Below are 22737 nucleotides of genomic sequence, written 5' to 3'. Positions count from 1 at the left end.
GGACCCCCAACGGCTTACAAAACAACAGTCACAAATGAGCAAAATCAGATTTGAATACAGCAATCCGTATAATCAAGTGAAACATCACGCAACCAACCCTGGCCACCAAGGGACCTCTTCAGTAAGACTGTTGTCTAGGGTCTTCTAAAACCAGGAAGCATCAAAATGCTCCGGGGCTCTAAGGGGAGCATCTTGTCTTAATGAATGCTTTGCTCCAGAGGGCACAATTTTCTTGCACAGTTTGGTTCTTTTTTTCTGTTCTGCATTAGAATGCAGAATTAAGGCTGCCGTGTTTGCCGCTGAAAGCTGGAAGGCCACTCAGTAATCACTTTTTGTTCCTTTTTCCAGATTAAATTGTGGTAATGTACTGTATGTGAGTTCAGAAGGCCAGTCTACTGCTTTGGGTCATGAACTTTGAGCACCTTATACTTATCAAACCAATTCATTTGGCTTCCAAATCATTACTGGGCCCAGATGAAAGTGCTAGTTTTATTTATTATTTATTACTGTTTACTATCATGTTGTAGTACTTCTAGCTTTCCCACACTGAACTGTGATTCTCAGGGTTTCCTTGGGAAGATTTGAAAATCATTTAAATTTTTTAGTAAAGAGTCTTGTAGCACCTTTTAGTAAAGAGTTCAGTAGCACCTTTAAGGCTCACCAACTTTACTTAACTAACCAACTTTACTGTAGCATAAGTTTTCAAGAGCCACAGTTCTCTTCGAAGAGAGAACTTAGTCTTAAAGGCACTACTGGACTCTTTACTATTTTGCTACTACAGACTAACACGGCTAACTCCTCTGGATTTAATTTTTTAGTACAGAAAATTCACCCACTCACTGTTCCCTCTCTGGTTTCAGCCCCAATATCACAGACAAATGAGCCAAGTTTGCATTTTTTTTGTAAAAAATAGTTCATATTTATTATTCAAAGACAATAAATAACATTTAAACATAGCACCAAAGAAACAGTGGTAAGTGAACGTTTTTGATTACAGCAGCTGTTTCAAAAACAGAAAAAGTAATGTTCTTTGAAAAAAATAATCATTTTAACAGGAAGAACTTTTATAAATTATAGGCTAGAGAAATATAAATATGTATTAAATATGAATGATTATTAGCATAATATTAATAAAAAAACTTGGCAACTATGTATAAAACAGAGCAATTGCACATTCTCACACAGGATACGTCTAATCACATTCTCAACTTTGTATCAGCTGTTACTGTTTTTTAATATATGAAGATCCCTTATACCGTCAGACCATTCACTAGTTCTGTTTTGTCTTTGCTTTGATGGGAAATAATTGTACTCAAGTACAGAAAGATCTCTACCATTATCTGTTAGTAGATAACCTTAGCTGGAGTTGCCTAGGACTGAATCAGAGATCTTTGTCATATGAAGTAAGAGCCCAGATGCTAAGCCACTTCTTGTTTCAACCACAAGATTGGAAAGGGAGTGTGGTATTTTACCATGGTCTCTAAACCCGAAAGAGGATATGCAAGACTTCTAGACATGTTGGTTTCCCCCCCCCTGCATAAAGCAAATGAGGAGGGCTCTACCAACAAAATAATAATCACAGATTACATGTCAACATTCATGTAAGGTTGTCTCTAACACGCTAGGAGTACTCAGTAGGATTGCCAAGCGACCAGGCCGGGGGTGGTGGTGGTGGTGGAATGTCCTGTCCTTCAATGGAGATTTAATGTGTAGAAATGGGGACTTGAAACTTTTCATGAAATGGAAGTAAATCACATCAGCAGATAATTGCTTTGTAGATCAAACTGGTATTAAAGGTATGGCTAGAGGAACCAATTGGCACCCCTAGTCTTCAACTTTATGAAACCCGTTGGCACTTTTGGAATTTTTGAGAAAGGGGAATGGATACCACCACAAAATGGCCACCTTGGAAAGCAAGGCCAATCACAAAATGGCCGACATAGGAGGGAATTACAAAATGGTGGGAAGTTTCAAATTCAGCATCCTCCTACAATGAGGACAGTTGTTTCCACATAAGTGCTCCCTGCAGACCCAAAGCTGATTCTGCCTGAGGTCTTCTGAAGCACCTTCTGCTCCAAAGAGGTGGAAGAAAACTGGGATTAGCTCTTTGCTTCAGAAAAAGAGGTATTTGGGGGGGGGGAAACCAACTGGGGACTAGAAAACACATTGGCAGGCACCTCATTGGAGATCCCCGCAACATGCCATTCGCTAACTCACAGTTAAAAGAGCGGATTGCCTCCATCAAAGAAGATTTCACTTGACCTGATGGAACGCTGACCATGTATGAATGAACTCACACTGGCTATCACATTTACAGTTTCAGTGCAGTATACAAGTGCACACAATTGCCTGTGGTGCCTCTTTTTGCTCAGTCTTGAATCTGGTTTTGGAAAGTCCTGGGAACCATCAAAGAGAGCGAATAAGATCAAGTGCTCAAAACATCCTGCCCTTCCCAGCATTGCTCTTACAGTTCTGGGGTATGTGAGAACTCTGCAGTGAAAAACTCTGGCACTGGAGAAGTCCTCTTTAGCAAACCAGCTCCCAGAACTAGATTTTAAGGCCTATCAAAGTGTAACATGTTACAGGCAACCTTGAGTCAGTGGAACAAGACCGTACTCTCTTCCCCCTGTTCACAGATTCTGCACCCCCAGCTAAGACTTTCGGAAGATCATTTTCACCCCAGCCTGCAAGTAGATTCCCTTCTTGGCCTCATGCTCTTTTTTGCCTTGTTGTGGAAAATTGAGCCAGTGGTTCGGCATCAAGCTTCTGTTAGCGGTTCAGAAACTGGAGACTGATCTCCGTCTCAGGTACCAAGAGGGTGCGTGTCATGGGTTTCACAGCATGTCCTTCTTGCGCCGGCTTCACTTCAAAATGCATCAGAATCTTAAGTGGAGAAAGGAAACGGGGATACATTTTAGCACCCTTAAAAAAAAAAGATGAAGAATTGCAGTGCTGCCCAGGATAGGAAACTGGTATATGGGGGGGGGGGGGAAGGCTGAAGTCCCTTCTCCACACATGCTACTCCGCCACCTCATTCTGGTTGCATGACATAACTAGTGCTAAGAGGCACAGGGAAACAGTTTCCCTATGTTCGATTACAGCAGCTATGCAACAAAGGCAGGAATAGATGAACATTATCCTAGGGAAATGGATCAATTCACAAAATCAGATTAAAGAAGAGGACAGCAGAGTGAATCCATACTGCAGCTTGGGCTTCCAGCTCTAGCTCTGGAAATTCCTGGAGATTTGGGAATGATGCCTTGGGAGGATGGAGTTTGGGGGGAGAGCTCAGTTGGGAGATGTGATACCATAGACTCCACTCTCTGAAGCTGTCATTAGGAGTGGAGCAGGTGGCAATGCCTGCCCACCTTCAGCCAGCTGGAGGATCAAGTTCTGTAGTCTCAAGTAGAGATGGGCATGAACCAAAATACGAACCAAAATTCATGACAAACCAGGACAGTTCATGGTTCATGAACCAGTGGTTTGTCAGATCCCATTTCTGACGAACCACCACGAACTTTAGGCTGGTTCGTTTGGTTCATTTTTTGGTTCGTCACTGCAGACAGCCTGGTGCTGATCAATCAATTTCCTAGGCAACAGGGGATGGACTTCCTGCAGACCTTCTGCTGGACCGGAAGTGACCTTCTGTTGGACCGGAAGTGACAATTTCTGACCTGGATGTGATGTTTTCACAAACCAAATGAACCGAATCATGAACCGGGGCAGGGGGGGGGCAGGTTTGTGAAAGTTAATGGTTCGTGAAATTTGACTAACCACGAACCACATGGTTCGTTTTTTTCCAGTTCATGCTCATCTCTAGTCTCAAGTTCTGTAGCCTAGAGATCAGTTGTAATTCTGGAAGAAAGCCTGGCCTCATCTGAAGGTGGGCGACCCTAATGGCAGCTCTCATTGTGGTGAAGGGGTTCTGAAACTCTTCTCCAGCTGTACCCCAAATATACTACGCCAGTGCAGGGCATCCAGAAAGAGGTTGTCAGGGATGCAGTAAAAGTGGTTCATTTTCCATGTTAGACAAGTGAACAGTCCTATGAACACCATGCCACTCGGCTATCCCCAGATGGCTCTGGCTGGCCATTGGCAGGACTGAATGCTGCCAACTAACAAAACTACTAGCTGGAAATAAAAAACACATCGACTCGTTCACTTACTGAATAATTTAAATTCAAATATATATATTTTCTGAAAAGTGCAAAGTGCTAAATTCAAAATATAAATATATATAATGTGCCCAGATAATCCGAATATCCCATCTGCTATATCCACAGGTTATTTCATCTCAATCAATGAATATCACAATAAATACAATACAATAAACAGCATTCGATAAATGTTCACCATTTCCTCATAAAGAATCCTGCAATATCCAAAAGTCCGACTGGTGGAGAACAGGATTTATTGGATTGTATTTATTGCGATATTGATCGATTGAGATGAAATAACCTGTGGATATAGCAGACAGTGGATATTAGGATTATCTGGGCACATTATATATATATTTATATTTTGAATTTAGCATATTAGCACTTTGCACTTTTCAAAAAAATAGATCTTTAAATTTAAATTATTCACCAATGTGTGAGTATATGTGTTTTACCTCTGGCTAGTAGTTTTGTTAGTTGGGAGCTTTTTAGCACCCAGAGGAGCCCTTTTGCAGTTTTGTGTAAGGACAGAATACCAACCTGGATGTCCTTTAGGCTACCACTGCAAGGTTCACACATTCAAGAATGCATTCCATGTCAACTTTAGAGTATGAATTGACCCTTTGGTGGGGAAATCTACATATACTCCTACCGATATCAGCACAGAGACTCACCCTAGCCAGAGCCAGATACACCTCCAGCTCTGCAATGCGCCGGCCCACACAGCTGCGCTTGCCAAAGCCAAAGGGGATGGAGGCATAGGGGTGATGCGAGTCCTCCTTGTGCAGCCATCGCTCCGGCTGGAAGGAGTTGGGATTGGAGAAGTACTTCTCGTCGCGAGAGGTGGCGTATTGACAAAGGCTGATCAGGGTCTGGGGAAAGAAAAGGGTGTCGTAAGGAAAACAGTCGAGAGACCCACATATGAGTACACACATGCACAAACGTGGCCTATTTGTGCTACAAGCACAACCACTAGGCAAGCCTGTTAGTTTTGTCATATCCAACTTCCTTCTTCAGACGTTTCCTCAGAACCCCCTTCTTGAGTACGAACTTCTTTCAACCAACCCACCCTCATTTTACCTGTACATCTACTGTGACTGGTTTTCCAACGTTTTTCAAACTTCCCGTCCTCAAGGAACTTTCCCCATGAATCTGCCTTAAAATGCCTGCACAGTACCAAGGATTCTGGGGTGCATATTTAAACTTTCTATTCAATTGGGGCATTGGACAGCTCACCATGCTAGGCTTCCCCACTACTCCACACAAGTGGGGCGCCAGCCCGCCCATTAGAAAAACTCTGTATTTCAGGGGTAGATTGAGAACGGTGGTGACCAAGCTGCTTTTCTGTTCATCTTGTCTTCCATGACTAGTCCAAGAACCTCTGATCAGTTTCTGAGAGCCAAACTACAAGTGACGCCTGACACTAATTGGACACTTGTCAGCTCCCCTCAAGTTTTGATGGGAAATGTAGGCAGCTTGGCGGAATGTTGGACAAGTGACAGTTGAAAAGTCCATTGGACAGCAGTCAGAGAGCCAAGCTGCAAGACCAGGACGCCTACATTTCCCATAAAAACTTGAGGGAAGCTGACAAGTGTCCAACTAGTGTCAGGCATCACTTATAGTTTGGCTCTGAGTTCCAGTACATCCCTGCTCATGCCAATTTTAAGCATCCCTCCAACTCTTCCTTATCCATTTATTGTGGATTATAGATCTTGTAGTTAAGGATCTTATCAACTTCTATGATCTGAGCAATGCCTAGTGCAGTAGTGGTGCACCTTAGGCACAGAGGCATAGAGTTGAAAGGAGTAATGAAATCCAACCTGCTCGGACAGGGCCATTGGTTCGCTGTACTAAGATCATCCTACACAATGGAGCCTGCAGCGTTCCAGAATTCCAGAGCAGAAAGGTGCCAGCATGGCAGAATTGCTCCAGTAAGAAACAACATGTTTCCTTAAGGAAACTTGAAGGCACGAATCCAGAGGAGTTAGCCGTGTTAGTCTGTACAGTAGCAAAATAGAAAAGAGTCCAGTAGCACCTTGAAGACTAACCAACTTTACTGTATCATAAGCTTTTGAGAACCACAGCTCTCTTCATCAGATGCATCTGACGGAGAGACCTGTGGTTCTCGAAAGCTTATGCTACGGTAAAGTTGGTTAGTCTTCAAGGTGCTACTGGACTCTCTTCTATTTTGAAGCGCCCTTATACTGAGACAGTCCCCTTGGTCTATCAAAGTCACTATTGTCTACTCAAGTTCGGCAGCAACTACCCAGTCCTTGTAGCTAGAGATGCAAACCCTCCTCCTAGATGCTCCTGAATGGGTGTGGCCTCTTACAGCTATTTGCTTCTCTTTGGAGCAATTGAGCTATCCCCTGTTCTTGACTGGCTGCAGTCAAGCTTAGCCAATGCTTCTCAAAGATTCCCGCCTGCTCACGTGATGCACCCCCACCTTCTAGCTGAACACCACTCCCGGATCTTGTCCGTCTCCCCAACATTTATATCTGATTTGTGGCCGTGACTCACTTTTTTGGGGATAAGATAGTCTCCCACTTGGATATCCCTGTCCGAGATGACGCGAGCATTGCTGGGAATCACTGGGTACAACCTGCAGGGAGAAACGCAGCAGTCTTAAAAGAACCATTCTTCATATGTTGCAAGGTTTGCTGAGCTGCTTAAGGCTTGCGGGGGTCTGAGTGCAAGGCACATGGGTTCGGGCGAACCATCTGGATAAGCGGCTCTATTATTACAGCTGTCAGGATCCAAAAGGGGAGCATTTAAAGGAACCAACTTTATTTTTCTTGTTCTTATTTAGAGTTTGCATTTCTCACTGAGGGCCAAGCTACAAGTGATGAATGACACAGGTTGGACACTTGTCAGCTTCCCTCAAGTTTGGATGGGAAATGTAGGCGTCCTGGTCTTGCAGCTTGGCTCTCCAACTGCTGTCCAACGGACTTTTCAACTGTCACTTGTCCAACATTCCGCCAAGCTGCCTACATTTCCCGCCAAAACTTGAGGGAAGCTGACAAGGGCCCAACCTGTGTCATTCATCACTTGTAGTTTGGCCCTGAGATGCAACTTTCCTGCTTAAGTTTATGCAGAGTGTGAAGAAGCAGTTTGAGTCTTCTTGGTTGCAAAGATCTCAGGGAGCATTCACTCCCTCATCATGCGAGATGTTTCCTACACAATGGAGGAAGGATCCTTCTTTGACATAGACTTTAAAAGACTCCATGCCTTAATATTGGCTTCAAGTTTTGCTTTGCTTTTGTCTGAGGGTTTTTGGTTAATCTGGATTTCTGTCACTGTGATCAGTCAAGATAGTAAGTAGTCTGATGCTCTGTGGTTTGTTGTTAATGTTTTGCAAAGTCTTTGGCTGCTTTAAGTTGCTTAAATTGGTTCTATGCCTCTAGTGGTATGATTTGATGTTAGTCGCTTGTGCCTTCCCATCTCCTCCTGAATCAGAACTCACCTCAGTGTTTCTTTCATCACAGCTTTCAACAGGGGCATTTTGGCTACATCAGCAGCTGTTGGGATGGAGTTGTCCTTCACGGTTGCTGTAATTTCCTTGTAGAGGGCTGCCTGCACCTGGGGGTGCCGGGACAACTCGTACAGGCTCCAGGACAAAGTGCTTGAGATCTGCAGAGATCCAGAGACAGGGCTAGATTAATCATTAGGCAAAGCAGATTATAATCAATCAGACTAGAAGCTTTGTTGCAAAATGCTTGGCTGAACACGACAGGGGAGCAGAGGCTATGGTAATGCAAAAATTCAGCAGTTTGGCAGATTACGCAGGGTGTATAGCAGAATAGCCATTCATGCTACCTTGAAGTAAAAGATTAGTAACTAGGAAAAAGGGAAAGTGTTTGCTATTGTAGTTAAGTTTTAAGGATACCGGGGCCACGTCTCAAGTCCATTAAGTTATACTACACATGCCAGAAGTACCATGTTTAAAAGACAACATCTTTGTTGAGTGATGGCACTAGAAATTAAATACTTGATTAATTACTCTCTCTGAAGGCAGACCAAGGAGTGAGTGAGGCATGTGGTACAGTGCTTAGCACACTGGACAAGGACTCGGAGATCCAGGTTCAAATCTCTAGTCTGCCGGAAGCTTACTGGTAGTATGATCTCATAGAAAATTACTCCAATCTAAGCACACTGTGGGCTTACACTATGGTAACTCTGCATATAATTATACTGTGGGGTTCATCAGGCATTCACTCCCTCTCTTAGCCTAGGGCCAAGCTACACATGACGAATGACACTTGAACAGCAAGTGTATTTCTCCCTGTTCACTTGCCCTCCACTCAATCCACTTGCCGTTCAAGTGTCTTTTGTCATGTGTAGCTTGGCCCCTAGCCTACCTCACCAGCTGGTTATGATAAAATGGGAAAACCATATAGAGGAAGGGTGGGATAAACATCAAATAGGAAGTTGTAACCCAGATTGGAGTCCCAGGATATAGATCTCCATGTCTCTCAATTGAGAAGAAGACACAGATAATCTGGAAAGGGTAACCAGAGCCCACAGCCATGCATGCTTCAGCCACAGAAAACACGCACCAAACCGTTTCTTGACTCTGCCTGCATCCATCCATCATGCAAACCTCTTTTAACACAGCCGCCAAACACAAGGCACACACAATTAGCAACAGAAGTAGGAGAGAAAAGCCTCCTTGTGTTCATAGGAGAGACTTCCAGAAATGCTTACTGTGTCCACACCAGCCAGCAGAAGCTCAGTCACATTTCCATAGATGGATTTCATGGACAATTTCTCCTGTGCCAGGTAGTAAGTCAGGTATTTTCCTTCCACCTTCTCCCCACGCGAGATTCTCTCTGAAATCTCAGCCATCCGCTTGTCAATGTGTCCCTTGGCTGGAAAGAAACGGGCAAGAAGTGAGCGCTTTTGTTCACCTGGGATAAGCATCAAGCAGCACACTCAATCACTCGTTCACTACATGTCAGCCTTGACGGGCTGGTTCTTACTTAAGGCTGGTTCTGTATGATTCAGCACAAGTAGGAGAAAGACATTAAAGACTGGAGAAAGTACAGGTTACAACAGTATCTGCCACCTTACTTGTTCACCAGACAAGAGAGTGCTTCTTGGGCGGAGCTGCGACATAACCTAGCTGTGTCCCAGTCACAAAGAGGCTAAGCAGCTCCATACCAAAGAGCACACCAAACACAACAATTACATCAGACAAAATCCAAAGTAGCACCGCAGTTGGGAAACTAGCAAGTTGCTAGTCCTCACTGAGAACAACTTTTTTAAAAGCCCCGATGGCAAGTTTTTCCTACTGGCTTAACACAAAATGGTATCTGGGACAGAAGAAGTATATCCAGCTGATAAAGATTATCCTCCCTCCCCGTCATATTTGTTAGCGGTCTCAGTATTGTGGAATCCTCGGCCAGAAGTAATTGAAGCCGGGGCCTGTTGAAATCTAGAACATGCGATAACAACCATTCTTCTATGGAGACTTCCAGTGGTATGTGATTATGGCAGATAGTTTTATTATTAATAATGTCCAATATGCCCTACATGTGTTAGGCCACAAGTGTGCAACCAAACTAGCTGTCAGACATACATTGGGGAAACTTGTCTTAAAAAGCACTCATTGACTCAGCAAAAGAGTACTGCAAGGGGGCGGGGGAGCGAAAGAGCTTCCATTTTCATTTCCACCCTGCTTTTGCCAGGTGGTGCTTTTTGCTCCTTTTCTCTGGCTCCATGTGTCCTTCCTCACAGCACCAAGTAATGAGTGCTTTTGAAGGTGAGTTCCCCTTAGGTACATCTGACTGCTAGCCCAGTCACGCACCTGTGACCTGACGTGCCAGGCGTATCTTGTCATTATGCCCTCGGACAGCTCTTCTTTACGGCACAGGGAAACCCAAGAAGAACTTACTCACCAAATGCAAACATATAGTCCCAGGACTCACAGAACTTCTGCCACGGCTTAGGAAAGATGCGGTGCAAGATTTTGGGCATTGCCATGGTGAGAAGGGTCATGACAAACATGGTGTTGATGGAGCTAATGAAAGTCTCCGTCTCCTTTGGCACTTTGGGCTCCAGGCAGCCGATGCGGGACTCAAAGAGGACGGAGGAGATGCCTAAGGGGGAACAAAAGAGTCCAGAATGAGAACGAGTCAGGATCAGGGAAGACTCTACAGCAGTCCAAAATCTGAATATCTTTTTGACTAATTTCTTGCCCAACCATGAATATGTAATTTGGGGAGATGGCGAGACTGGCTATGGAAAAATTACTACCCTCTGAGCATCTCCGACCGTTCTGAAGATGATTACATGAAAGTTGCCAAATGAGTAAGATTTAAAAAGGGGAAATTAATAAGCATTGTTTTTTTTAAAAAATGGGGGAAAGCAAACTTGTGAAATTTTTTGGCACGTATCCAGATGATCATGTGCCACTTCTGCAGAACCTGCGAATGATGCGTTCTCAAGACCAGTTCTTCAGACATTTAAAAAGTTAATACACGTTGCTTTCAGGAGGGGAGGCTGCTCTGGCATTTGCCTTCCAGAAATCATTGTGACAAGTAGAAAAAAAGGAAAACATATCAACGTGAAAATAGCTGTAACCCACGGGCTTCCAAGTGGAATGCTTCCCCAATTAACAACAGCAAAAATCGAACTTTTTGCTAAACAAAGCCAAAGGCCAAGCAAAACCAAATTTTGCAGACTTCTGCAAACTGTCTGACAGTTTGACAAAGGGCTATGCAAAGACACACAGCCCCAGCTTCTGGCGATTGGGGGGGGGGAAGGCCTGCTAATCAAAGTGTTCTGTTTCTGAGATTTCAGGCATTTCGTCACACGCTTTCTAGCCATGAGGACTAAATGGGAAGTGTACTGAGTTCTGTATCCACTGCCAGTTCCTGAACACAAACCACACACTACTCTGGATAAAGTTGGACAGCGAATGTAGAAGCAGCAGCAACCCAGGAGATATATAAAAGGGCAGTATTGGCATTGCAATGGCAGAGTTGGGCCAAAGGGGAAAAGATAGCCTCTCTCATAACAGTCCCGAATTATCGACCACAGAACAAGATTCCAGGCAGCCCCAAACTAGGCCCACCTCACCGACCATCGCCACCCCAGATCTCCCCTGTCCCTATACGGACCTTCTAATCCAAACTTGTAGAACTCGCCCGCCACGTCTTTGACAACGCGCTGCTCGTGAAGATTCCGCTGGTGCTCCAGCCGGCCAATGAGATCACTGACCACATCGTTCAGAGTGCCCGTGTAGGACTCTACCTCTTTAGGCTTCAACATGTGCTTTCCGAGGATGCTGCGGATTTTCTGCCACTCTTCACCTTCCCTGGGAAGAGGAGTGAAGCTTTGGTTAGATTGCTGGGCTGGAGGAGTCCCCCAAGAGCAATTCCACCACAGAATGCAGGCACGCATAATTCTGAGCCATGTGCTTGGAGATCCAAGCCTTTGCCCTGTACAAGGAAGGACGCAGCCCACCCATAACGCAGTAGCCGGCCTTACAGGCCACCAGGGAAGGCTTGGTCTGTGCTTCGAAAGTGCGACCCTAGCAACTCTGCCTCTTACATTGCACTTCCTATCATTACTCACATCCTGTGTCTAGATTGCGGAAGCAGCAGCCCAGCTGTTATAAATATATATATATATATATATATAAACCACCAAGGAAGCCCTGAGTCACAATTGCTGAGAGCCTTGAAATGATTTCTCACTCCCGGCCCGTAACTTTGCGCAAGCCCAGGCAGGAGCCTGCAGTTCCGGCATGATGCATTTCCAGGAAGAAGGCCGTGAGAATGAACAGCCCGGAAGCAGCATCGAGCTTCGTTTATGAAACTGGGGGGTCTCTCCCCCCGCCATATTCAGAATTTGGAATCTTTCCTGATCTTTGCCATTCACGGCTGCTGTGAACTCTGTTCTATTGCTTCACTTTCATCCCTTTACCAGACTCCTGGGTCCGAGCTCTTAAGGCAGCAGGTGTCAATGTTTTTTGCAAGTGTGTCACAGGTCAAGTCCAAAGCAAGGCAGTATCATTCAAGTGCATATGCAGTCCTCTCGTGCAAGATGCCTCCCCTCCCCTCCTCCAATCCACATCGGGGCAGAATTGCTTCCCGTCTATTAAGCCAAGGAACAGGCAGCAAGAGAGCAGAGGGTACATTCAGGACTGTGGATTATCAAAGCCCTTCTTGGGGTTTAGGGGGCAAGTGAACTGGCTATTTTTAACTTGAATGCTTCTCATGGCACCGTGACCAGCATACACCAGGTCCCATTGTTGTTCTCTGCCCGACTTGATTTCATTTATGCTAATAGGTTCCCCCAATTTGCCCCCTAAGTTCCACCTCCTAGCTGGCGATCTTTGATATTTTGCCTGAATGTTCTACAGCCAGACAGTCTAGGGTTGCCAGGTCCAGGCTGGGAAATTCCTGGAGTCTTTGGGGGTGGAGCCTGGAAAGGGTGGGGTTTGGAGAGGGAAAGGGTCTCAGTGGGGTATAATACCATAGAGTCCACCCTTCAAAACAGCCATTTTCTCCAGCACAACAGATCTTTGTCACCTGGAGATCAGTTGTAATTCCGGGAGATCTCCAGCCACCACCTGGAGGCTGGCAACCTCAGAGCCAAGCTACAAGTGACGAATGACACTTGAACGACAAGTGGATTGAGTGGAGGGCAAGTGAACAGGGAGAAATACACTTGCCATTCAAGTGTCATTCGTCACTTGTAGCTTGGCCCTCACCTGCAGGTCTTGCGTCTCCAATCAGGGAGCATCACAAGCCCCTACTGATACTGGCCACCCATGTCGTAAGAAGGTTGCTTCCTCCGCTGGGAAGAGTGCCAGATACAGCACGAACAGGGAAAGGAACACACTCGGCAGCGATCAAGTGCTTTGTATCAACCTGCTCGTGTGTGTTTTATGAGTAGGTGGCAGGTTACATGGATGGCTACCATTTCTGGGCATTTAGGTATATTTTTTTATGTTACAGGAGCTAACAGTAACAGAGAGCTCCATCCACCTAGCAGCTTTGCTTATACCCCACGTTATTTTAGTACAGATCTTTGCTGAAGCTACAGCAGTGCCCCACCCCAAATGGCCATCGTGTTTCAGAATAGATCTTGAATATCCTCTTCTAGAAGTCACACTAGAAGGCGCTGCTAGAGTCAAATCCACAAAACGTGGCAGCGATCTCTGGAAAATGTTTGTCTATAATAGGCAGATTTATTCAGAAATGTCTTTTTAAGGATGTGAAGGGTGGGAAAGTTTTAGAATCAGCTTGGGGAGCGTGGATTTATATTGATCTGCCATTGCCGTTCGGTTTTTGCTCTATTCCTGAATTTGAGCTGTGGGTTGAACTCAAAACAGGGGATGAGAGAGAAATCGAATTGCAGTTGGACGCTTTTGACTGACGCTTCTCTGCAGTTCCTCGAACCCGGACAGCTTGTTTGGGTGAAACAGCGGCAAATACTTACGCAGTCAGCAGCCCATACGAGTGGCCTCGGGACACCCTGTAATCCTTCCAGGAAGAGAGGTCCGAGCGGATGGGGTGCTTGCCTTCCTGCCTTAAGACCTGCTCAATCAGGCTAGGATCGGCCACGTTGACCGTGAGGATCGGCCCAAAGCTGGCTTTCCATATGGGGCCGTACTTGGCTTTGCTTTCAATCTAGGACAGAAGCAGAAGGAAATTGCTTATTGGGCACCACAGAATGATCCGAGAAGCATCTCCATCTTTCTTTTCCCTCTTGATCAGGGATACTGATTTGCTGGATTCTACTCCTGCGCAGTAGCTAAAGGTTTTTCTAAAAAGATGTCAGGAAGAGCCGTCAGCTGTTCCGCACTGGTAGCATTTCTCTGCATGAAAGGTACGAGAACAGGTGAAGCTTTCCCCATCATCGCATCTCTATGTTGCAAAGAGCTTTGTCTGTCAGTATGGTGTAGTGGTTTTGGACGCAAATCTGGGCAATCAAGGTTCAAGAACCTACTCTGCCATGGAAGCTCACTGGGTAACCATGGGCCAGCCTAACCTACCTCACAGGATTGTTGTGAAGGTGAGGGGAAAGATGTAAGCCCCATTGCATTCCCAGGAGAATAGATGAGAGGTATCAATGAAGTAAAAATTGCTGTCTCTCATGCTGGGCGCAGAAGCCCTATCAGAAAGCCCAAGAGAATAAACAACTGCCAGCATTTTCATGGCTATGTATTGGTGCAGCGCCTTTTTAACCATGTGCTCCTAGGCATTGTAGGATATGCATAAACCCAGATGAGGATTTGAAACCTGCTCCCTCGCTCAGTGCCATGAGACCACATTGGTTCTTATTAGATGTGGGGAAAGCTCAGCTACGTAAAACAATTCTCCCATCTGTTAAAATGAGCATAACATTCTAACTCACAGAACTGACTCAAAGATGAATAAGGAGGACTATAAAGTTATAAATGAAAATAGAGGAAGGACGTAACCTTTGATTGCATTTGGAAATATCATTAAAAACTTGGAAACTCTTTCCCCAAATTAATAACGTCGCTAGTGAGATGTACCCTTGATGTCATTATTCCATTATCAGTTTGATGGAGTTTGGGCATGTCTGAGTATTGTGCAAAACGTTTAGGTTTGTAGAATTTTCCCACTCCCTTGTATTACCAAAAAGAGTCCAGTAGCACCTTTAAGACTAACCAACTTTATTGTAGCATAAGCTTTCGAGAATCACAGCTCTCTTCGACAGATGCATCAGACAAAGAGAGCTGTGGTTCTCGAAAGCTTATGCTACAATAAAGTTGGTTAGTCTTAAAGGTGCTACTGGAGTCTTTTTGATTTTGCTATTACAGACTAAGGGCCAAGCTACACATGACGAATGACACTTGAACGGCAAGGGGATTGAGTAGAGCGCAAGTGAACAGGGAGAAATACACTTGCCGTTCAAGTGTCATTCGTCACTTGTAGCTTGGCCCTAACACGGCAAACTCCTCTGGATCTATGACCTTGTATCACCACTATTCTTTTTTTTTAAAAAGGCATTCTTATTAAGAACATAAATGCTTGCAAATTTAAAACCACACTGATTGTTATGCCTGTAACATGCACAGTGGAAGCAAGAGTTACAATATTCCCATTATAGTAAAGAGTCCAGTAGCAACTTTCAGACTAACCCACTTCATTGTAGCATAAGCTTTCGAGAGCCACAGCTCTCTTTGTCAGATGCAGAAAGCTGTGGTTCATGAAAGCTTATGCTACAATAAAGTCGGTTAGTCTTTAAGGCGCTACTGGACTTTTTACTATTTTGCAGCTACATACTAACACAGCTAACTCCTCTGGATCAATATTCCCATTGACACAAGCCCCTCCGAAGGTCACGTGGGTTTTTAAAAGACACATTTACACATCAAGCTGGTTTATTCTGTCCAACCCAGGGACTAAACGGTGTCTACCTGTGCGCCTGCCAAGCTTACACAGAACTGTATTGACAAGCCAACCAAGGAATAATATGCATAGTCTACATCATTTAAATAACTTTTTATCAAGCATAGTTGGAGACGAGCAGTAAACATTGCAAGTTTTAAAGTACACCTGAGGGAAGATTCTTGTACCTTCTTTTATATTCTTTGCAAGGCACATGTTTAAACTGCCTAGACAAGTAATAAAAAAGAAAACACATTGTGGCTTTAGGAAACTGTGTGCGTTTGTGCCTATGTGTAGTTCTTGGCTCTTGGGAATTTCTTTCCGAATGCAACTCCTATAGATTAAACTATGTGTATTATCTCAAGATGAAAAGAGCTTTCTCAATGTAAAATCTTGAGAGAAAGGACTCTTATACGCAAATGTTCTCTTAGAGAAGCAATGCCATGTAGTGGTTAAAGAGACTGGGATCTGGGATACCCAGGTTCGAATCTCTGCTCTGCCATGGAAGCTTGCTGGGGCCAGTCATACACTCACACATACTACCTCACAGGGCTGTTGTGAAGATAAATTGGAAGAGAAGAAAACAATGTATGCCAATGGGGAGAAAGGCAAGATATAAACCAAGTAAATAAACATTCTATGATTCCTATACAAACCAGAAAGTAAGAAGATATCCTGCACCTATAAAACCATTATGGGACAAAAGTCTTACCTGCAGTTCATGCAGTCTGGACAGCCCTTTTTTACAGAATAGGTCAGTAAGGAAGCTCAGAGTACTGGGCCCCGGCATCTCCGCCAGGGTCTTACGAGTTTGGAGAACTTTGGGCTGAGATTTCAAGGCAGGTTCTGCCCACATCTCGGGAAAGCATCTCGCCAGCAGAGAAACCTTGCTAGCCAACTTGATCGTCTGAGGCATCTCGGCTGCAGTTAGACCCCTGGCACACTCTGAAGAGGCAGCGATCTCTTGCACCGCTGAGCAGCATCTTTGACAGCCTTTTATTGATTCGAAACGCACGTGGAGAGAGGGAGGCCACGCCCCCAGGATGGCTCATTAGGAATCCCCGCCTACTCCAGATGTGTCAGCACTTTGTTATGCAAACACAGCTGGCCGAGCTGTCCAATCGGATGTGGGGCAAGGATTGTTGGGGGAGGGGGCGCATCTCGTGCGGCTTGAGTGGCGTTTTGAAAGAATGGAACAGCAATCGCGAAAATGACTGGCGGGGGCGTCTGCGCTGGTCACCGAAGGAAGGATGAGGCATTTCCCCTCTTTCAGCCGCTCCATCCTGAACCGAGACGGCTTTCATTCATACAGGTAAACTGAACCCGTGTTCCATTTACCCGGATTATTGCTTCTGCTTTGTTAGCATTGGATTCCTATTGCTCTGAGTGCACACTATCACACCTTTTTTTAATTTGGTATTCATTGAATCCAGAATAGAGTCCAGTAGCAGGTTTAAGACAAACCAACTTTATTATAGCATAAGTTTTCGAGAACCACAGCTTTCTTTGTCAGATACAAGAGAGCTGTGGTTCTCGAAAGCTTATGCTACAATGAAGTGGGTTCGTCTTAAAGGTGCTACTGGACTCTTTACTATTTTGCAATTACAGACTAACACGGCTAACTCCTCTAGATCTTGAATCCGGAAAGATCACTTATCTTTTGTGTGACCACATAACATGGTTTCCCAAGATCACCTAGAACCAGAAACCAGAGAAGTCCCACCTTTTAAATCACAGTCCTATTGCCAGAGTAAAAATGCCCTTTGTAACATTACAAATCCTAGGAAATGGACATTTGGACAAAAACCTCTTTGAAATCAGTTCAGTCACACATAGGATGGGTCTGCCTATGTGTTAAAATACAAGTTAGAAGTTAAAGCCACATTATCGGAAATGGGTCACAACACAAAGTAGTGTGCGAGTTTCCAAGTTCTCCAGAACTCTTCTTCATGCAAGGGGGGGGGAGGAAGAAGAGGGGAAAGATATTCCACAGCATAGGGAAAGCATTACAGTCTGTAATACATAACAATTTTGAAATAAAATACATGAAGATTTAATTCAGAATTAATTAGGCAAGGCTGCACTAGATGAGAAACATATTTCAGGTTTGGGGAGGGAAAAGCCACCATCAGTTGTTCTTCCTTAAACCTGCAGTAAGAGTAATGCAGATCAGTCTCCAGCACAAAGGAAATGCATGTCTCTTTGCGCAGAGAATTGAATGAAAGTATGGTAGCCCTTCAGATGCCAGCGCTGGAGTTTAATTTTAGGTTAATTTTGCATCTGATGAAGTTAGCTCTGCCTCACGAATGCTCATATACGTTTTGTTAGTCTCTAAGCGCCACTGGACTTCTGTTTTATTTTGCCATTACATTTTGACACGACTAACCATCTAGACTTTTATATTGGGGAACTGGATAGAGTTGATTGAACCCAGTCTATCCTAGGGCACTTTACTCTCATAGGTCCTGTAGGTAGACATCATTTCTGAGGGCTAGCTAGCCATCTTGTTCTGTTGTAACAAAATTACGCAAGAATCCAGCAACACCATAAAGACCATAAAAATGATTCCATTAAAAGCTTTCATGAGGCAGAGCCTGTATGAGTTCAGATGAGCTCAGACTCAAGAAAGTTTCTGATGGAATCTATTTCTGTTAAGTTTTTAGGATATCATTCCTGGATAGCTAATTTTTCTGAAGGAGACAAAAATTGCGCTAGCTCTGCTCGTACCATTCTCCAGTTAAGTCTGTAATTTGTTATTCAGTCTCTCCTGGAAACAGAATGTTTTGAAGCCTGCAGGGTTCTTGGAACGTGGTTGATGGCACGAATGCTCAGTTGCCCATTTCTGCAGAATCCATACAGGCTACATCCATTATCATTTTGGTACTTAGCATGGGTCCGTGCATGCAGGTATGATTTGATTTCTCATCGCTTAATGCGTAGACAGACTCCCTCCCAAAACTGTGCATGTATGAAAGGCAACATGGATGTCCTATGGAGCTGGATTTGTGAGGGTCATTCGCACCTGCAAATCACACCACCATGTGCCCGTATTGGGGGGGTGTGACTGTGAGAGTGAGGCAAATGTAAACTGGTTTTGCACCCCCTCCTGGGGAAGGGAACTCCCCTTGTAGAAATCAGCCAAAGTAAGAGAGGTACTTACTTTATGGTGACCTCAGCAGAGGTCTGCTATAAGTCTGCTATAACTTGATGACATTTCCCACCACTACCAAGAAATAAGTAGACCAAGAGTCTTGTATAGTTTTATCACATATACTCCTGCCTCCTTAGTCTTGTTATTTTAGCTTCTAGGGAGAATTCAGGCTTGATTTGATCTAGTACCCACTTATTTGTCTTTTTGGCTATCCATGGAATCTGCAAAACTCTCCTCCAGCACCACATTTCAAATGAATCTGTTTTCTTCCTGTCCGCTTTCTTCACTGTCCAACTTTCACATCCATACAGAGGAATGGGGAATACCATTCCGACTGAGAAGACAAGATTCTCTGGAAAACTCAATCATGCTAGGAAAAGTGGAAGACAGTAGGAAAAGAGGAAGTCCTGAAATGAGATGGCTGGACTCCATCAAAGAAGCCACGTCCCCCAGTTTGTAGGATCTGAGCAAGTCTGTTAATGAGAGGATGTCTTAGAGGTCTTTCATTCATAGGGTCAGCATAGGTTGGAGGCGACTTGACAGTGCATATCAACCCCCACCTCCAATTGCTTCTTTGCTGGGATATTTGCTTCTATATTGTATGCAAATGTAATAAGATGTAGGTATAGAACTGATTTCACTTACATGGTCCCTGCTTCAGTGGTTTTATGTACTTCACTACCATTGCCCAGTTGATTGCTTTTTAAAAATTATTTACTTAGAGCAGAACCACAAGTGACAAAAGGCACAGATTGGACACTTGTCTGCTTCCCTCAAGTTTTGATGGGAAATGTAGGCAGCTTGGCGGAATGTTGGACAAGTGACAGTTAAAAAGTCCGTTGGACAGCAGTCGGAGAGCCAAGCTGCGAGACCAGGATGCCTACATTTCCCATCAAAACTTGAGGGAAGCAGACAAGTGTCCAATCTGTGCCTTTTGTCACTTGTGGTTCTGCTCTTATTTACTACATTTTTATCTCACTTTTCTTACAAGGAGCTCATTCTCCTCTCGTCCATTTTAACATCACAGCAACCCGGCAAAGTAGGTTAGGCTGGGAGTGTGTGACTGGCCCAAGGTCTCCCTACAAACTTCTGCTGCAGAGGAATCGAACTTGGGCCTCCCGTACTAGTTCCAACAGTCTAACCACTCCAGCATGCTGGCGTACTGCCTGTTTCTCTTTTTAACAAGGGCTGCTGTGGCGTAACTTCATTGTATCATTCATTAAACCAGTCAATTTTGGTTTAACAGAGCAAAAGAGGGAAGCAATCGGGGAATTACACAGCAACTAGATTTCATCACAAACATGTCTCTGGCAGAGGAAGCAAGGCTGTGTGTGTGTGTGGTTTTAAATATTTCTAGCTCTGCTGTCCAGTCACCACGGTTTTGTGTCCCACATTTCATTTAAGTCTTATACTAGGTACTTCCGCGGTGGGGGAAAACTCTATTAATAAGACTGTCACCAGAAATGGTTACGTTGAAGTATTAGTCTCCTAACAACATTCAGATCAGAAGCTAAGTGACTCTGTCCATTTCCACACAGGACCTGCTTCCTTACAGAACCCCCAGTGTGGCTGCAGCTGTCCATGCAACACAACAGCAGCAGCAGCAGCGATCTGTCTCAAAACATTGCTGCAAAGGAAACCCAGGAGCCCTGGTGGGGCACAGAAGCACCATAATGGTGTGGTGGGGCAGAAGGAAAAGAAAACATTTCCTTGTACCTAACCACTACACCACACTGCCTCTGGAATTAGTAGTTGAGGATGGCATGAAATGCTGCTGTCCAGATTTGGCCTAAAGGCTGTTAGTTGCTGCCCCCTATTTTAAAGTTTACTGAGACAACATAAAGCATTTGGGTCCCTCAGGAAAAACGACATACAAATACTAATTTATGAAATACTTTTATTTTTATACAGGGCTTCTCAAGGCAGGACTCCCTGTGTAAAGGCCCCTGCGAAGGCATATGGAAATGGTTCACCTGGAAGAATTTCATGGAATTCTACCTGAAAGTGTCGGAAACGGTAATTTAAGAGGTTACAGTTTTACGAAAACTGTGCGCAAAGCTGCTGTAACTGCCACCAGTGACCACGTTGTCTTACTAAAAGGAGAATTGGCCTGGGAGAGATCAGAGAGAAGTTAGACCTTCTTGGGGAGGCCTGCTTTATGTCCCTCCATGGCACCTTCACTCATCTGAATAGGGTCTCTTGCAGGTGCAACCCTGCACATGGGCAAAATTAACAACAGCCCGTACACGGGCTTTCTCTGTGGTGGCCCCTTCCCTGTGGAACGGCCTGCCTGAGGAGGTCAGGAGAGCCCCCACCCTCCTGGCTTTCCACAAACGATGCAAAACTGAATGATTCAAAAAGGCCTTTTTCTCAGCTAAGAGGGTGGTATTGAAGGAAAGGAGTCTCAGATGTTTTGCTAATACCGTAGATTTCACCATTATGTTGCCTTACATATTATCTGTTGCTCTAAATATGTACTCCTATATACTACTTGTGCTTCACGTTGTCCAACGTCAGTCCTAGAATTGATTCTGTTCTGCTTCAGCAACTCTTCAACCCCATATTGAATCCTTGCTAATGCCATGTCTTTGTAAACTTGTATTCATTTACCCTCTGACATTGTTTATGGAAATATTCTTGACACTGTGTGGAAACACCTGCCCTTGTCCTTGCCACTGATTGTATTAATCTCACACTATGTAATCCGCCTTGAGTTTCAGCGAGAAAGGCGGAATGTAAATGACATAAACAAACAAACACAAATTGAGGGGCTCAATGAAAACCACCAGGAGATATTGAATGCTTCTGACCGAAGTCTCTACAGAAGAAAAAGAGATGGGAAATTACCAGGGCTTTTTTTCAGGGGGAACGCAGTGGAATGGAGTTCCAGAACCTCTTGAAAATGGTCACATGGCTGGTGGCCCCGCCCCCTGATTGCCAGACAGAGGGGAGTTTAGATTGCCCTCCGCGCCGCTTGGCAGTGTGGAGCGCAATCTCAACTCCCCTCTGTCTGGAGATCAGGGGGCGGGGCCACCAGCCATGTGACCATTTTCTCCGAGGACAACCCACTGAGTTCCACCACCTCTTTTCCCAGAAAAAAAGCATTGGAAATTACCATTGCTGAAGTGTGTACTGTCTTCTCTTGGGGAAAAATCAGATCCTTCTTTGACTGAATGCCTTAGAAGAGTTTTGCCAACTGCTTTTATGTCTAAATTGACATACTTTAAAAGATCCGTCAAAAATGAATCAACTGATAAGTTGGTTGGGAAAAATGGATTTTATTTATTAATTATTAGAATACAAGATTCATATAATTTGCAACCTTTCTGTTTTTTTCTTGTTATGTATGGAGGGGAAAGTAACCTTTGAGAGACTATAGATCATAGGGATATAACATTTTTGTCCTTTGGCGTTCTGTATGACTTTGTGTTTATAATTAAAAAGAAGAAAAAAGAAATTACTACTTCCTTTTTGCAACGCATAACTAATTTTATGAACTTTGTTGCCACACAGTGCTGTGACAGATGCTAGCTTGGATAGCTATAAAAATGATTGAGGAAATTCATTGAGGGTAGGCCTATCAATGTGTTTCGACAGTTTAAAGAGACCACAGAATGCTGCTCTTGCTAGCACCATAAAGGTTAGGTAATACTAAACTAAATATGAGCTGTCAGTGTGATGTAGTGGCAAAAAAGGCAAATTCAGTCTTGGCTTGTATCAAAAGGGCCATGGCGTCGAAATTGCAGGAGGTCATAGCCCCTCTCTATACTGCCTTGGTCAGCCCGCACCTGGAGTACTGTGTGCAGTTCTGGAGGCCCCACTTCAAAAAGGATGTGGACAAAATTGAGAGGGTGCAGAAGAGAGCAATGAGGATGATCAGGGGTCTGGAGACTGAGCCCTACGAGGAAAGGCTGAGGGCCTTGGGAATGTTTAGTTTGGAGAAGAGGAGATTGAGGGGGGACATGATTGCTCTCTTTAAATATTTGAAAGGCTGCCATTTGGAGGAGGGCAAGGAGCTGTCCCAGTTGCAGCAGAGGATAGGACCTGAAGCAACAGG

The 22737-nt window shown here is 44.4% G+C and overlaps 1 protein-coding gene across 1 annotated transcript; it reads right to left on the bottom strand.

Annotated features, from left to right (window-relative positions):
• Nucleotides 1-935: 935 nt before the first annotated feature.
• On the bottom strand, nt 936-16484 carry LOC129346642 (25-hydroxyvitamin D-1 alpha hydroxylase, mitochondrial). Its single transcript, XM_055003994.1, has 9 exons — nt 16242-16484; nt 13608-13798; nt 11279-11475; nt 10055-10255; nt 8862-9025; nt 7621-7787; nt 6678-6759; nt 4832-5029; nt 936-2883 (listed from the first exon to the last, which is right to left on the bottom strand). Exons 1-9 carry the CDS (start codon nt 16443-16445, stop codon nt 2770-2772), a joined length of 1518 nt encoding a protein of 505 aa, XP_054859969.1. The 5' UTR covers nt 16446-16484; the 3' UTR covers nt 936-2769.
• Nucleotides 16485-22737: the final 6253 nt, after the last annotated feature.

This window comes from Eublepharis macularius, chromosome 19 (genome assembly GCF_028583425.1).
Source record: "Eublepharis macularius isolate TG4126 chromosome 19, MPM_Emac_v1.0, whole genome shotgun sequence".
In the NCBI taxonomy this organism is placed as follows: domain Eukaryota; kingdom Metazoa; phylum Chordata; class Lepidosauria; order Squamata; family Eublepharidae; genus Eublepharis; species Eublepharis macularius.
Note: the sequence above shows the minus strand (reverse complement) of the source record. Positions and strands in the feature narration are given on the sequence as shown.

Excerpts from the sequence above, each read along its gene's own strand:
- LOC129346642 (XM_055003994.1), bottom strand. The coding sequence starts at position 16,445 with ATGCCTCAGACGATCAAGTTGGCTAGCAAGGTTTCTCTGCTGGCGAGA. Across the intron at positions 9,026-10,054 it reads GGACTATATGTTTGCATTTG|CCAAGGGACACATTGACAAG; the intron begins GTGAGTAAGTTC and ends GTTTCTTTCCAG. Across the intron at positions 7,788-8,861 it reads TGCTGGCTGGTGTGGACACA|ATCTCAAGCACTTTGTCCTG; the intron begins GTAAGCATTTCT and ends GGATCTCTGCAG.